This window comes from Barbus barbus, assembly GCF_936440315.1.
Source record: "Barbus barbus genome assembly, chromosome: 2".
NCBI lineage: Eukaryota > Metazoa > Chordata > Actinopteri > Cypriniformes > Cyprinidae > Barbus > Barbus barbus.
This window is the reverse complement of record NC_136730.1, coordinates 45,782,970-45,799,175: the sequence shown is the minus strand read 5'-3', so window position 1 is coordinate 45,799,175 and position 16,206 is coordinate 45,782,970. Positions and strand designations below refer to the sequence as shown.

Below are 16,206 nucleotides of genomic sequence, written 5' to 3'. Positions count from 1 at the left end.
CTGTTTAACCTTAACACACTAAACATGCTTGAGTATCACTGGAGCATCAGATCCGACACACCTGTTACCACCTACCTCATGCTCAGGTGCGTCTGAGAGTCCCGTGTGTGACCGGTGACCTCCATTACACACCAACACACACACACCTCACATCTGCCATCAACAAACACCTCCAAAACATGTTCACTGAAGACACTAATAAACGTGTGAATGTGATTCAGTCTGTATGTGGATCTTTGCTCTTCATTACATTCACTTTCTAATACAAACAAACTAGGTTGAGCCAACTTTTATGCAATATATATATATATATATTTAAATACTACTACTACTACTAATAATAATAAGGGGAAATGCCTCAAATAAATACTACTTGCTTTGATATTTGGATATTTAATGCAGTGGCATTCAGTCATTTTTTATGTGTGATACAATTGTTTCAATATTTTTTTGGCGCTGCTGTGTATTCCAGTTGCTCCTAAGGACTGCAGGATTGGCTTATATCACACATACACACTCGTGTGAGAGCAGCGTGACCTTTCACACCACATTAATTTAATGTTGGTCTGTGAGAATGTTTCAAACCATTTTCACAGCACAGCGACTTTATAACGGCCACAACAACATAAAGTCTGCCCTGCCAGAGGTGACCGGTCCACACACACCTGGCAGACACACACACACACAGCCATCTGTCTGACACGTCTCGTGCAACACAAACACAAACATGGTTTTCAAGCGACAGACGCCAGAGGAGGTTCTCAAGTGTCGTTCCAATAGGCGACTGAGTTCGGTAGAGTGAGATGTGGACCAAAAGGTGTGTTTGTGTTTAACATGAAGATGGCAGTGTATGAGGCTGACCTCTACAGAAGCTCATCTGGCGCGTGTGTGTGTGTGTGTGTGTGAGCTCCATATGGCTGATGCTCAGCTAATGAGAATCTCTGGAGAGCGACAGCTCGCAGGACCTGAGCGATGATCTTTCCTCTGAGCACCAGCGTTTTAACGCCAGATGACGACCTTCGATAAGAACGACATCGTCTACTCGTGCGATTTGATTCATGGGGCGACTTCGCCAACATCCGTTATCACCGGATTCCCTCTGACGACCGTGGCCAGGCTCCTGACCTCCAGGATTTCCGTTTGGCCACGAGGTGCACGGCGGCCGCAGAGAGACAGACACAAACATTTCAATTGTGTAGGAGTCTGATGATCTGATGTTCTCCGTCATCCTCTTCACCTGATAAAAGGATTTTGGACTCTGATTCACGTGGCGGGTCACGGACATCACCTGGTTGCCCAGGCAACAGCGGCTGTCATTTCATAGCCCACACAGGTCTCGGCTCATGTCGAGGTTTGACGAACGCCTCCGGCCACGTTTATAGTCTGACATTTGTGTTCCTATCTTTACTTGTTGGTGTTCACTAACAAAAACACCTTTTTGAAAACATTTATGCAGATGACGCAGATATGGGTTCAGAGCAGGTTTCTGTGAGATTGTACATCAACAGCTCCAACAATATCAGAACAACCTAATATTTAATTCTGTGACTGTGTGTGTGTTTGGCTCAAGGATCTGGCCTTGAGCGTTTGTGTGCGATGGCTCATGGTTATCCCACAAGAGTAAACCAGCCTTCTCCTCACTACTATTTACCTCAACAGCCAATTACAGGATCAAGGAAAAAGTGTACGTATGATGATGGGAACGAAGTGCAATACAAAGTGAACAAACATGCACCCTTTTACCTGTCATCATGTTGGTTTTCGTTCTAAAGCTCAAGGCTGGTAAATGAGAGGTTTCTGTTTTTTAGATTTAATCATGAACTCTCACCCCTGGTTACTCCAGGATAGCTGTCCTGCCATAAGTCAACTGTAAGTTACTTGGAACTGTATATTACTTTACAAGAAGTTCTGATGGAGCATTTGGCAGATAGTTGTGGATGTGGAAAGAGCTAGGTGAGAAAATTACTGTGAAGCGGATTTCTGGAAACACAACTAAACCCATTTTTCCGAAACTTTCTTCGATCAACAAATGCCTACATTTACGAGCAATGCAACACCTTTGATCGTTTAGACCTCATTAGAACATGGTTTCTTTTCTCCAAACAGATCCATTTATATCCATTACATTAGAGTTTGAACTAGTTGGTATGTGTGTGCATGTAAACCCAGTGACAGACTGTCCACTGAAAGGTCTCAGGAGGTATAGTAAATTTGAAGGTTTTAGTAAGCATCAGGCGTCACTCACTCACTGACTGCAGAGAATGGTACAGATCTGAGAAGAAGAGGGTGCTGATCCTCAACGTGACTACCAGAGCCTTGATATTGTTGTGGGCTGCTATTGTTAGCCAGTGGAGTGAGATCAAGAGTTGAGTGGCGTAAGGCATCTTGGGTTGGTTGCAGATCAGATGCACCATCGTGTCCAGGATCATACTATATGCAGAGGCTTAACTTCAGAAACAGATCACTACAGTCGCCCAGTATTGGCTCTGATATTATAGCGCATGACACTATATGACTAGACTGTCATTGAGATGTGGCCAAGAAAGTTTAGCTGTTGAGCTAAGCTGTGTGGTGACACTGCTGTTGACTGATGGGCTGACTGAAAACACAAGGAATTCTGTCTTTGGAAGGTTAAGCAGAAGGTAGTCTCGCGTAGCCAGATCTTCAGACTGACTGCTGAAGGTCTGGGAACTTTGGCCAATTTGAATGGCCAAGGCCTGCCCAAGAGGCAATATGACTGACAGGTAAAGCAACCAATCACATTTCGTTTTGTATGGCGTCATGTTTAGGGGCATGGAAATGTTGCCACAATAACAGACCGGTGTGTAAAACTCTCGGACACATTTTAAAGATTCTATGCGCAAACTTTAAAATTTTCACATACTTCTGAAATTTCAATGTTTAGTTGATCCTGACAAGCGCTCGTCGTCAGTTGTAAACACTACGGCTTCTTTTATGAGGGGGTTTGGCACCACGACATCTTTGTTTCCAGGCGTCTCCAGGAAATCCTGTATAATCTACCAATCCGATGATGACTTCGAAGCTCCTGAAGTGTTTTCAGATAAGTGTGCTATATACATCAGATATTTAGGCAACATCCCGTGGGCGTGTGACGTCTGAGGCTGAGACTAAGCAGAAGGTAATGATCCTTCTTCCAGGCCGAGATGATGTTAGATATAAACTGGAATTTAAGGCTGAAATAACAAGTGTTGTTGCACAGCATGGATAAGAAAAGCAGTTCACCTTTATGATTGCGTCCAATGAGGTTTTGTAAATGGAGAACAGAAGCGGGACAAGATCTGAACCCTGAGGTACCCCTTGGTTATTTGATGTTACTCAGTGACAGACGGCAGGGTCCTCCTAAGAAGTTGAATTGGTTATAAAAATGGCTTCTATAAAAAGAAACAGCAATGGACTCCTTTTACGTGAAATGGAAAATGTGCTTTGGTCAGGATGCAGATAACTCTCAATAGATGCTTTAGAAATAGACAATTAATTATTGATTTACCTTTTCTCCATTCTATTCATTCCTGCTCTCTGAGAGAGAAAGAAATACTGATGATTTCACTTGTCTTTTGTTCCCGAGACTTCATTGGAACTGACCATGTGACCTGCTAAAGGATGCTGGGATAGTCTGATGATAAGAGCCCATCTGATATGAAAAGGTCTTCTCCTTCTCCTGATATGAAAAGGGCTCAGCAGTGTGTGTTAAATGAAATAATTATGAAAGAAATACATATGCACACACAGACAAATAAATGTGTAATGCTGCAGTCAGTGTGTTCCAAATGGCATTGATGATACCTTCCCTGGGCACTTTGAGTATAAACAACCATTCCAAACAGAAGCGCTCAAAATAACTACTTCAAAGGACTCTCTGAAATGAACGTTTTTGTGGGGTTCAACTAATGGACACTTCACTCCCAAGATTCTTCACCCTGCATCAGAAGCTCTAAGCCTGCACAAGGTTTGCCAAGGTTTGCAACTCAAATTAAGCCAGCAGCACCTGGCTCTTTGTTGATGTAGTAGTTGCTGGTATTATTATACTGTTCATTATTTTGATCTGTTATCATAATAAAGGAAAGAAAGTTACTTTAAACACATGCCTTTATGAGATGTTAACCACAGGTCTTTTGGCTTGTGTTACGAACAGCCACCCTCTCAGTGTACAGGGAATAACGTATAGGCATGATCACTTCTGAATGGAACACATCCAATTTCATACTTCCTCATAGTACAGGCTCTCCCTTCAGATCAAGCGATGTTTGTCTTTCTCTTGTTGGGGAGGGAAGAACACAGACACACACACACACACACACACACACACAAGAAAAAAAAAATGACTGGACACAAAGAGAGGAGATGAAGAATTGGCTTCCATTTCATTCTTACCCTCATTTTCTCTTTCTCTCTTGCTCTATCATTTTTTTCTTAGCCTACAGTCTTCACAGTTAGATTTATGCCATTTATCATGCTGACACTATCCCTGTCTCTCTCTCTCTCTCTCTCCCTGTCTTTCTCTCCCCCGTTTCTCTAACGGATGAGCCTCATCCTGTCTGTTTAGACACACAAACCTCTTCCCATGTATAACGCAAAGACGGAGGAAAACACTGGCTCCGCACACACACTGAAGAATGGCGTTGGTTTCACTGAGAGGAGTTTCACAGATGGCAAGGGGAAGTGACTGTGTGAGGTGGCACAGTGGGAAACACACACACACACACACAAATACTTGTCAGGGCTGCCAGAAGGGAATGTGTGTGTGTGTGTATGTGTGTGTCGTCCACCGCACGGGTTGGAAAATCTACTCCATGACTCTAGATATGTTGCCATTACTCTGAAGAATCAACACTCCTCAAATCACAGTGGACTTGCGGTGTCGTGGCCTTCACTGATGAATGTCGGTGGGGCTCGTGAGACCGCAGGGAGTCCCGTTCGTCATTTCATCATTCTGAAGGGTGCTCATGAGCGCCCCCTTTGTGCATTCTCAATGCTCTAGTGTGGACCTTACAGAGAACGAGGCTGTGCATAGTCTGATTAAAATTCAAACATATACTGATTAAATTTTACCTTGAAGGCATTTTACGTCACTTTGGGAAAAGATGTCTCCCAAATGTATTAATGTAAATGTAATATGACATCATGTGGCTGAGTTCTAACATGCAGCTTCACCTTGACTAGTGGCAGAACTAACTGAAAAGTCTACACGACCCCCTACATCAGACCACAACCCAACAGTCCAGCAGCTGAGGATGTCATTCGAGACAGAGCCAGAGGCACTAACTTGAGGAACGCCACTGTTTGGGTCATCAGAGTTTGGCTTATAGGAAATCTAGATGCCGTTCTAGAGAGATCAGTGTTTACCAGGTCGGACTTTCCCATCTCATCTCACATCTGAGGTCTGCGTCTTAATATGATTAATGAGCCTTAAAACTGAACCACTTAAAAAGCCTTCAAACACTCAAGTCACATTACTGGCCATCTATTATTGTGATGTCACAGATGAAGAATGTCTTGTGCAGTGATTATCGTGTTTCGGGAGCGGTATTGAGTTCGCCGTGCTGAAATGTCATCAGAGTATTTACACTGTGATTATAAATCTATATCAAATGGAGAGAGAGCAATTTCATTACTGTCTGATCAATACATCTTGGATTTGGTACAAATAGAGTATGAACAGAGAGTGTGTGTGTGTTTGTCCAACGATCGTCATGAAGACCCCCTGATGGGACGTAATAGTGAAAATGCCTCCTGCTCCGCCCAAACGGTCACGGCTGACTGGGCGGAATAGTTCAGCCAATTAAATCCCATAATGAGCGGCAGCAGTTCAGGAAGTGTGAAATTGCAGTTGCTCTCATTCTGGGAAGAAGAAAGAGCCGCACTCGTTGGCTTATTGATCCTGTGTTTTATTTTATTTCATTATTTCATTTATATATTTATTTTTGGCGAGAGGTTTGTTTGTTGAACGTACGAGCACCCAGTAGTTGTTTATTGGCTAAACGAACAGCGGCTGTTGAAGTTTCACCCAGATGCATTCTGTCATCATTTATTCTCCCTCATGTTCTTATAAATGCGTATGACTGACTTTCTTCAGTGGAAGAAAAACGGAGATGTTTTGAAGAATGCAGCGGCTGCACTTTTCCATGCAGTGAATGGGAACCAGGTCTTTCAAGCTACAAAAAGATGCAAAAGCAAGAAAAAGTAATATAAATCAATTATAATTTCATATTGTACTGCATATTCTATAATAATTCTGCATTAGGAAACTGGAAATTTGAGTTGTTATTTACTGAAAATATGTACTTCCTCTGTCTTTGAGAGTTCATGAGAGAATAAATGGAGTGATCAGTCAGGGCATGTCAAAACGTCTCCAGGCCCCCAAAACACCCTCAGACCCCTAGGGCTGGGTATCGAGTTCGATACTTTTTAGGCACCGACCGAATTGCCTCGATACCACCGAGTATCGAAAAACGTCTTGTCATTCGGTACCAAATTTCGATACCTAAGGGGTTAATCTGATCACCGTCAGTGAGCCAATAATCCTGCAGCACTAGGTGTGTTTGACTAGAAGCGGCGCGGCGCTGATTGATCAGTGTTTGACCTCCGCAAAAGCATTTCGAAAGCGCACGGAGCAGTCCGCTCTTTAAATCGCGCTGTTTGTTTATTATACACAGACTGAAGCACGCGTGACGCTCGCGGTCATTTCAGCGTCTGCCGCCTCTCTAAATGAGGACATAAACACACAAACAACATCTCCAGACCTGCTCTGAGAGTCACTTCATGAGCATTTTACCGTTTGATTCGAGTAAAACTAGCGTCATATCATATACACACAGAACTGTAAAGGTATTACAGGCAACCCGTCAAAATAAAAGTTCGGTTTAACTTGGAAGACTGCTGCAGAAATATATTAATATTGTTCAGCAGACAGCACTGCTAATACTAGGCTACTATTCAAATTAAAACTTTTTTTTTTTTTTTTAGTAATGATCACACAACAGTGATTCCATGTTTTAATGTTAATAGTAACCCCCCTTTGTTTGCCAAAATAAATAAACTTTGATTTTCAATAATTTAAAGAGAAATTAAATTAATGTTTTATGTCTTCATTTGAAAACCAGATACAGAACACAGAATTTCTGAGGAAAAATAAAACATTTCACAAGGCTATTTTAAGAATACATTTAAATAAACTAAGTTGTTATTATGCATTCAAATAATTAGACATACTACACCAGAATTTAATAACAATAAAATATATGGTGAAAGAAAATAAAACACCCACTTTTGAAAGTGGATGAAGATTTACAATTTATTGAAGTCTTTAACAACCTAGAAATGATGATGTGTTTTAAAATGAACACGCACTAATGTAAACGTAGCCTAACAGATGTGTAAACTGAAAACTATTTGAACTTTATTAAAATAATTTATTTATTTATTGTGTTGGATATATTTTGTTCCTTTTGTGCAGTGGCTCAGGAGATGAGGCTTTGAGTCTGTATAAATATCAACAAGCTAAAAAAAATAGTTTTTTGAGATAATGTAATCTTATTAAAACTGATTTCATAAAACTGGTATTGAAAAAAGTATCGTTCAGGAACCGGTATCGAACTCAAGGTATCGGTATCGGTATCGGTATCGATATTGAAAGTTTTTGAACGATACCCAGCCCTACAGACCCCAGAGGGTTAAAGGCTTTCAGTTCACATCTAGTATAATTACATGGAAAAGAGTGACTGGTCCATTATTAGAAACATTTCCTTTTGTTCCACAGAAGAGAATTGCTCAGTCAGGTTTACAAAGACGATTAAATTTCCTACTATTTCATTTCAGCACATTTACATGCAAAATATCTCACTTGTTCTATGCAAATATTTGAAATACAGTATTATAAAGATATGCACCGAGAGAGTGCGTGTGTGTGTGTGTGTGTTCTAACAAGTGTTGTTGATTTGCACTCTCTGTTCTACACTAATTAGCTGCTCTCATATGCATCATGAATATTCATAAGCTAGCATGCAGAGTGGACAATTAATTTGCATGCAGGTGATAATTACTAAATTTGGGTGACGCCCCCTTGAGAACTGTCCAATGCTGTCTTCACGTCTGACGAAGCTGGTAAAAAGAGCCGTGACGATGGGGAAAAACTGCTTCTGCTCTGCTCTGTGTGTGTGCATGTGGAACAATCCCATAATGCAATGGGACAAAAGCTATTCAATTTCATTAACTGCAAAGTCATCAATGTGACGGCCGCACTGAACACACTCGCATTTTAAGAAGAATCGGTGTGTGTGTGTTGAACAGCAGATGCTAAATAGCTGCCGCTGTGCAAAGCTTGTGGGCATGACAAACACGAGCACGTGTGTGAACGCTGCCCTCAGACTGTCTGTATCCTCGCTAGAACGTCAGCCGTCCATTTCCTGATGAGCTGCTTCCACTTTTCCACTTAAAAATATTTTTATATCTCACTATAATCAGAAAATAGACTAGCTTTTAGAGATCATTAATGTGAATGTGGACAAAACGTTGCATAGCAACTCAATCTAAAGCTATATTTCACTATATAAACATTTTCTAAGTGAATCAAAAATCTTCTGAACTATACTCACGACCAAAGGAAACGCAAACCTGTCACAAATCCGAAGAATTCAAATAAAATAAATGTGCATTTGATACATTTAATTGAGTTTTCAGTCTTTTTATTTGGCCATAATCAGTGTTTATTTTGATCCTGAATGAATCGTTACGGTTTGGACGGCACACTGAAGGTGGTTCTGCTGACTAGATATTATTACTTCACAAACGTGCAGTAGCTCAGATATTATATATGAATTACTGGGAATGAAAACATTAAATATGCTCATTCCCTATGTGGTTGTGCTGCGTGGTTTGTTTCACAATTTAAATAAATAAATACTTGAATGTTTATATTTATACCAGACAGTTTCCATAGATGTTCTTTTTTCAAGTTAAAATCTCATAAACTTGACTTCAGTTTTTAGCCTGAAACTTCAAGACATCCTCCATAAAAGTCCTCTGAACCTGACAATGTCGTCTTTATTTAAATTTCACGTTGTTATAAAAAGCTAAAATAAGTAGACCCTCAGTCTGACCCTCTTCGTCAGGATGTGCACGTAAGCTACTTAACGGTAAACATGTTATTTGTAAGTACACTCATCCTCAAGAGTGCTTCCAGAGACGCCTGACCTCACTTTCACAGGCTACGAGAGCCAAGATGACATGGAAATCTGCTGGAAATAGCGGACATCTTTGGACTGTTTGACTTACTGAACAATGAAAATGAGTGAATTATGAACTAGGAAATTGGTCATTGGTGATTTAATGACTTACAATCAATTTATGGGGGACGATTTGGTAAATCCAGATTTTTAGGGCCATTTATAAAAGTCTGTCTCAGAGACGGATGCAGTTTGTGTTTTTATTAGACGAAGCTTCCCCGGTGTACCGCAGACAGACTCACTCCCTCAGCTGATGCCTCACCGAACGGGAACCTCGAGCGCTTCAGATGCTCTAAACGGGCAGGATCCTGAATTTAGCACACCGTTTCTGAGTTCAACACAACATTTAATTTGATTGAACTTTATCCTCCACACTGGGCGGCTCTTTTTCCCATCATCTCCGTGGGTTTATCAGGAGGTTTGGGAAGCTCTTGACTCTTTCTCTCGCTCATGATGGTTCCTGATTCTTCCTGTCATTTTCCCATCCGCTCCGGACCCGCGCAGCACTAATTAAAGCCTGAAGCTGCAAACAAACTGACAAGCTTTTACTGCCTCAGCAAAACCTACAGACGTGCTCAAATAAAACGGCATCACACACGTGACCACGCGCTGAACACATGCGAACTCACAGACATCACACACCGAGCGCTCGTCATTTCAGTCAAATTACCATACATGCAAATGAGGCGATTCGCACAACATGTAAATAACAACCTGCTTGGCAGCCAAATGCAAATACCGATCTAACAATCATCTTCATAACACACCGAACTAATTAAACATCACAATCACAACAGCAGAACCAGGGCGATACACAATGACCAGATAAAAGAGCACGCCACTGATCATGTTAACATCCTCTCTGAGCTTGTACTGTACTTCACATCTTTAAAGAATATTCCTGAAAAACTGTACTTGCAGATCATATGTGACCCTGCAGCACAAAAGCAGTCATGAGTAACACAGGTATATCTGTAGCAATAGACAACAATACATTGTATGGATCAAAATTATACATTTCTCTTTTATGCCAAACAGTATTAAGATTTCCTACCGTAAATATCTCAAAACATATTTTTTGATTAGTAATATGCATTGCTAAGAACTTCATTTGGACACCTTTAAAGCCAATTTCCTCAATATTTAGATTTTGAGAAACCCTTATGACTGGGTTTGTGCTCCAGGGTCACATATAATGTTAATGGAGCAAAAGACAACTTAAGTGACTTAAACAGAGACACTTTCATGACTGTGAAACAAGCTTAAGCACACTTTTAAAAAGTGACCTTTGTAATAGTGGCAAATTTAACATTTTACTTTAAATCAATATGTTTTTAATCTGTTGTGGTGTGTTAAAGAAGTACACTTATTCTGATGTGTTGACTAATATACTAAAGCATAAAGAACTTGTGTGATATTCAATATTACATTTAACATATTTTAAATGTACTAAACTGCAACGTCATGTTTACAAATGTTTAATACAAACATATTTAAATACATTACGTACACATTGTAAAATACATTAAAGTATATTTGAGTTGATCTTAAATGTACATTTAGCAGTACTTTAACCATATTTCAAAGACAAGAGAAACAATTGTGAAATTACATCTAGCGATGTACTTAAGTTCTACTTAAGTGGGTCAAAACACTCTAAAGTTCAGCTTAATATTTAATATAAAATTTTAATATTTAATATTTAATCAGCTTCATATTTAATATAAATTTAAACTATAGAACATTTTAATTTAAACAATTAATATGCAATTGTCTAAAAACATTACATTCAGTTCACACTTAAGTTTATTTGTTTATAGTCCATTATTTCTGCCCTAAGTATGCTCAAGAGCACTTCTTTCCACACAGGTGACCTGTGCATGTTGCTGGTCTGAGTATCATCACGTCTCCCCTCTTATGAAATTAGAAAATAATAATAAATATAAACACTAATTGAAGGGTCTTCAAATGTTTGATTTTAAATCAGTTTAGCCGTGGTTTACTGTGTGTGTGGAGCAGCGGTGTGTGTTCGTCTAGTCCTGTAATTGGTGCTCGTTATTTTCTTTTGTTTAGTTTTGGTTTGGGATTTTCAGTATATTTTTTTCAGATTTTTTGCACCTGGGCTGAACTTTTAGGTTTGACAGGATCATCAGGCCGCAGACTCTGGAGATTCAGCGTCAGGACCAGCTGTGTTGGGTTCAGATGATCAAACACACACATGGTTTCTGAGGTGTTTGAGTCAGACGGTGCAGACAGACAGAGTTAAAGGTGAGACTTACACTCGGCGCTGGTGAGCAGGACGCAGGCGGTGAGCAGCAGGAGACAGTGTCGGATGGACGGGAACGCTACACGGACGCTTGGCACAGGCATGATGTTACGACTCACCCGCGGAGTGTGCCAGCTCACAATGCTCCTGCAACGCTCTCACAACCTGCAGAGACACACAGGAGCAGTCAGTCCACAGAACACAGAGTAATCATCAGTGCAAGGCTTGGCATTTTAAAGCACAACACGACCGACAAAACCGTTTCCATGCACTGCTCAGCTTTGACGTCTGATTTTGCTCCATATAACATTTCACACTAGTGGCAAGAAATAAACCAGAACACACATTCAAGTGTTTATATGTGACCCTGCAGCACAAAAGCAGTCATGAGTAGCACAGGTATATTTGTAGCAATAATCTTTAGGATATTAAGTAAAGATTATGTTCCATGAAGATATTTTGTAAATTTCCTACCGTAAATATATCAAAATTTCATTTTTGATTAGTAATATGCATTGCTAAGTACTTCAGTCAGACAACTTTAAAGGCAATTTTGTCAATATATATATTTTTTTTTGCACCCTCAGATTCCAGATTTTCATACATACACCATACATCAATGGAAAGCTTATCTTATTATTCAGCTTTCAGATGAGATGATGTATAAATCTCAATTTCAAAAAATGTATTGACCCTTATGACTGGTTTTGTTGTCCAAGGTCACATTTATTATTAAATATGTGTCTATATATTTCAATGCATGTACGTAAAGACTTTGTTTCTCCACTTACATACACCAAAACATAGTTTTATTGCTCTCTATATTCTGAAGGTTTTTACTGAGGGGTTTCTTCATATATCATTCACAAATTAATAACATAACATTTTATTCCTAAAAAGTTGGAAATGGACATTTTTAGTATTTTATGATTTATGGAAGGATACAGAGATAAATCCAGAATCCCCTCTGGAAAAACCTTCAACTCAAAATCAAACACCAATGCTGAACCTGCTTTTATCCAAACATTAAAAAAATGGTGCACAATTTGCATCTTTAAATGTATAATTTCAGAAAACTTGTAATACAGAGCAATGTGCTAACGTACTGTGAATAGATCAGCTGTGGCAGCATGGTGAAATCTATTAGTCTTATTCAGCTGCTTACACACACAATCTTTCCTTGTCACTCAGTCAGTTTATGAAAGCTGTCACTCAAACAGCAGAAGCACAAACCAAATCTGCAAAACCAGACACTAATTCTCAGACTTTGACTCAGTTTTCATATTCATAAAACACTTTTCACTTTTTCGCAAAACACAACACACGATTCTCTACACAAAAATCTAGCAGGAATTAATATTATGGCAAAGGTATTTGCAAATGTTTGCTTTTGAGATGTGTTTGTGATATTTTGAATACAGTGCTTCATTTTGCAAGAGATGTGAGGCATTTTGCATTCTGTGTCTGCAATTCTTGGATTTGTGTGTGAAGTTTTGAAAATGTAAGCAGATGAAAAAAAAACAACAAAAAAAAACTGTAGTTGCAATTTGTTTTTTACCGTGTTCATTGTAGTGTTTTGCCTTAATACGTTTTTGACTTGGGAATCAATAAGTGTTGAGCTCTGTGTTAAACACACACACACACACACTTCATCACAAGCTCACCATTCAAATGAGTAAATTCACAAGCTAATAAGGAGCTAAATGCATCTTGTTAACTATCAGAAGATGTTTGCCATCAGCTTCTTTAAATGCAAGTAAAACGCTCTCGTTGAGATGAAGCAGTGAAGCCTCTTCATTATTACTGCGGAGCAAACGCCGGCCGGACTCTTGCTCACGAGCGGAAGTCAGAGTTGGCTCGCGCTCGTCGCCCGCTGACCGATGCCACACACTTGCTATTTCCGTTCACGATAGCATCTCTGGCTCCGGCCGGGCCTTTATGAGCTCATTTTGACTGCAAACGCACGCATTCAGCAGCGAGACGCCCGTCTGTGTAATATTTGTGTGATTAATTAACAGTTCAGATATCAGCCTCATCTCGTGGCTTTTGTTGGGAGAGTGAGACGGACGGAGAGACAGACATCCATTATGTGTGTTTTGTATCTGTTCCCGATGAGCCGGTTCTTTGTTGAATACGGATTTCCATCACACTCGCACGCGGAGCAAGCGCTCTCTGGAAATCTGACAGATAAGTAATACCGCATGTCGCCCACGTTGGCAGGCGATTTGTAAATAAAGGAGAAAATGGCCGTGTTTTTTCTCCTCTTGTTACTCATCTGTCTGACATTGATCCAGAGAGAGAGAGACGGACTCGCCTGGAAATCACATCAATTCATTCACACGCCAAAGCAGGAGGAGGAAAAGTCTCAGCACACGTCTCTGGTGAACCCCGGAGTCGTTTGTGCTCCTCATTAACATTTATGCAAATCATCAATATCAGCTGCGGGCTTTGACTGTGTTAATGCTGAGACTACAGCTCAGTGTGTCCGACCTCTCCTCGCTGTATTAGCAAATAAAAGTAATTTAATAATAGATGATGCTTTAGGTTTTGTTTCCTCTTTTCTCCGTGCTAAGATTCATATTTCGACAAGTGAACACACACTTGATCATCTGATTCGAATGATTGTGGTGTTGCTCTGACCTCAGAATGAAACACATCTGTAAAAACCTCCAACAGTCCAGAATAAGCTTGAAATGACGCAATGCAGTCTATTAAAATGTGTTTAAGAGAAATGTGTCACGTGGAGGACATTACAAACACACACACACACACACACAGTGCTTAGTTTCTTCCTCAGTGAAAACACATCTGACAATGTCTGTGTAAAAGAGAACAGCATCCAGAGGTCAGAGGTCACCGTATGGCCGCCAACGTCTGACTGACCCGATTAACAGTGACCGAGAGACGCTTTAACTCAATCCTGTGTGTGTGTGTGTGTGGGGTGTGTTTGTGTGTGTGTGTGTGTGGTGTGTGTGGGGTGTGTTTGTGTGTGTGTGTGTGTGTGTGGGGTGTGTTTGTGTGTGTGGTGTGTGTGGGGTGTGTTTGTGTGTGTGTGTGTGTGTGTGTGGGGTGTGTTTGTGTGTGTGTGTGTGGTGTGTGCGCGCGTGTGTGTTTGTGTGCGTGCGTGCGTGTGTGTGTGCGTGTGTGTGTTGTGTGTGTGGTGTGTGCGTGGTGTGTGTGCGTGCGTGCGTGTGCGGTGTGTGTGTGTGTGGTGTGTGTGTGTGTGTGTGTGTGTGTGGTGTGTGGTATGTGTGTGTGCGTGTGGTGTGTGTTGGCATCTTCTGCAACTGTTTGATATGTTCAGTTCATGTACCTACATTTCACTGCTGGTTATACTCTGTATAATTGTGTATGTGACAAATAAAAACTCTTGAATCTTGAATCAAACATTTCTCATCTAATGATCTGAGCTGCTCTCCAAATTCGCTTTGCTGCTCTATCCTTGCGAAAAGAAGTACACTTAAGAAAATATGATTTATTATAAAATAATGGATTTTAAAGAATATGCTTGTGTGAACAATGCAATGTTTTAGACAACTAACTAGACATTAATTGCAATTGAATTACAATGAAAATGTATTTAAATTTATATTAAATGCAATTCACTGAAATTTATAGTGTTTTGACCCACTTAAGTAGGACTTAAGTACATCTTTATATGTAATTTCATATGCTTCTATTGTCTTTGAAATATGATATATATGGTATACAAGTACTGCTGAATGTACTTATGAGCATTTATGACCAACTAAAACATATTTTAGTGACATTTCTATCGAAACCTGTATGCCATGTATTTCAATACATTTGTAAATGTTGTGCATTTAAAATCGGTTAACTTTACATGTAATATTGAACACACACTACAGTTAAAATAATAAGTTATTTACATGAGCTTTAGTCAACACATCAAAATAAGTTAAGTATTTAAAACATGAGAAAATACTATTAAAACACAATTATTTAAAATATACTTTAAAGAAAATCTTTCAATTTGATATTACAATAGTCACTTTTTAAAAGTGCACTTAAGTGTGTTTAGAAACAGTCAATAAAGTGTCTCTCTTTAAGTCACTTAAGTCATTTCAATAATATAATAAATATAAAACATCTTTATTGTTTTTAAAATACTTTTAACACATTCAGTACAATTAAGCACACTTCTTTTTCACAAAGTATAGTCTTACTGTATGCAAATTCATATTTATAGAAGTTAACACTTAAATTAAACAAATGGGGAAAACGAGTTATGAAAGAGCAAAGTCTGTGCAACAGCTAAAATAACACGCGCACACACACACACACACACACTCTGTATGGTCATGTCATGATATCATGTAATCGTCGCGTGACCTTTACTCGATCTCTGGGCGCGCGGCGCTTCAAACGTATCCGGTCTCTTCGGGCGCTCGGGTTCTGCTCTGATACTCTTCTTCTGCTGATAGTTTGAAGTAAAGCTCGCGGTGTTCATGCTACGCTCAAAGGCCACCCGTAATTAAAATGCCAAGTGTCTGCTATTATCTAAATGCTAATTATGTGTGATAGAGTCGCGGCTAAATGACATTAGAGAGAACAGCAGGCGTTTGCGCGGCGGCACGCGGGGACTTTAGCGCACAAGCACCGCTGCTGTAGGGACGACTCGGCCGGCGGCGCTAAAGCTGTTAGCAGAAGAGATCTGTGCTGCGACTCAAAGGTCAG

The 16,206-nt window shown here is 39.9% G+C and overlaps 1 protein-coding gene across 1 annotated transcript in view; it reads right to left on the bottom strand.

Annotated features, from left to right (window-relative positions):
• The window catches only part of LOC306885764 (receptor-type tyrosine-protein phosphatase delta-like), a 118,742-nt gene extending 107,089 nt beyond the window's left edge, over window positions 1–11,653 (bottom strand). The window contains exon 1 of the mRNA XM_079442553.1: window positions 11,522–11,653. Within this exon, the coding sequence (XP_079298679.1) occupies window positions 11,522–11,612 (91 nt within the window). The 5' untranslated portion in view covers window positions 11,613–11,653. The remainder of the gene's footprint in view (window positions 1–11,521) is intronic.
• Between the last annotated feature and the right edge of the window lie 4,553 nt (window positions 11,654–16,206).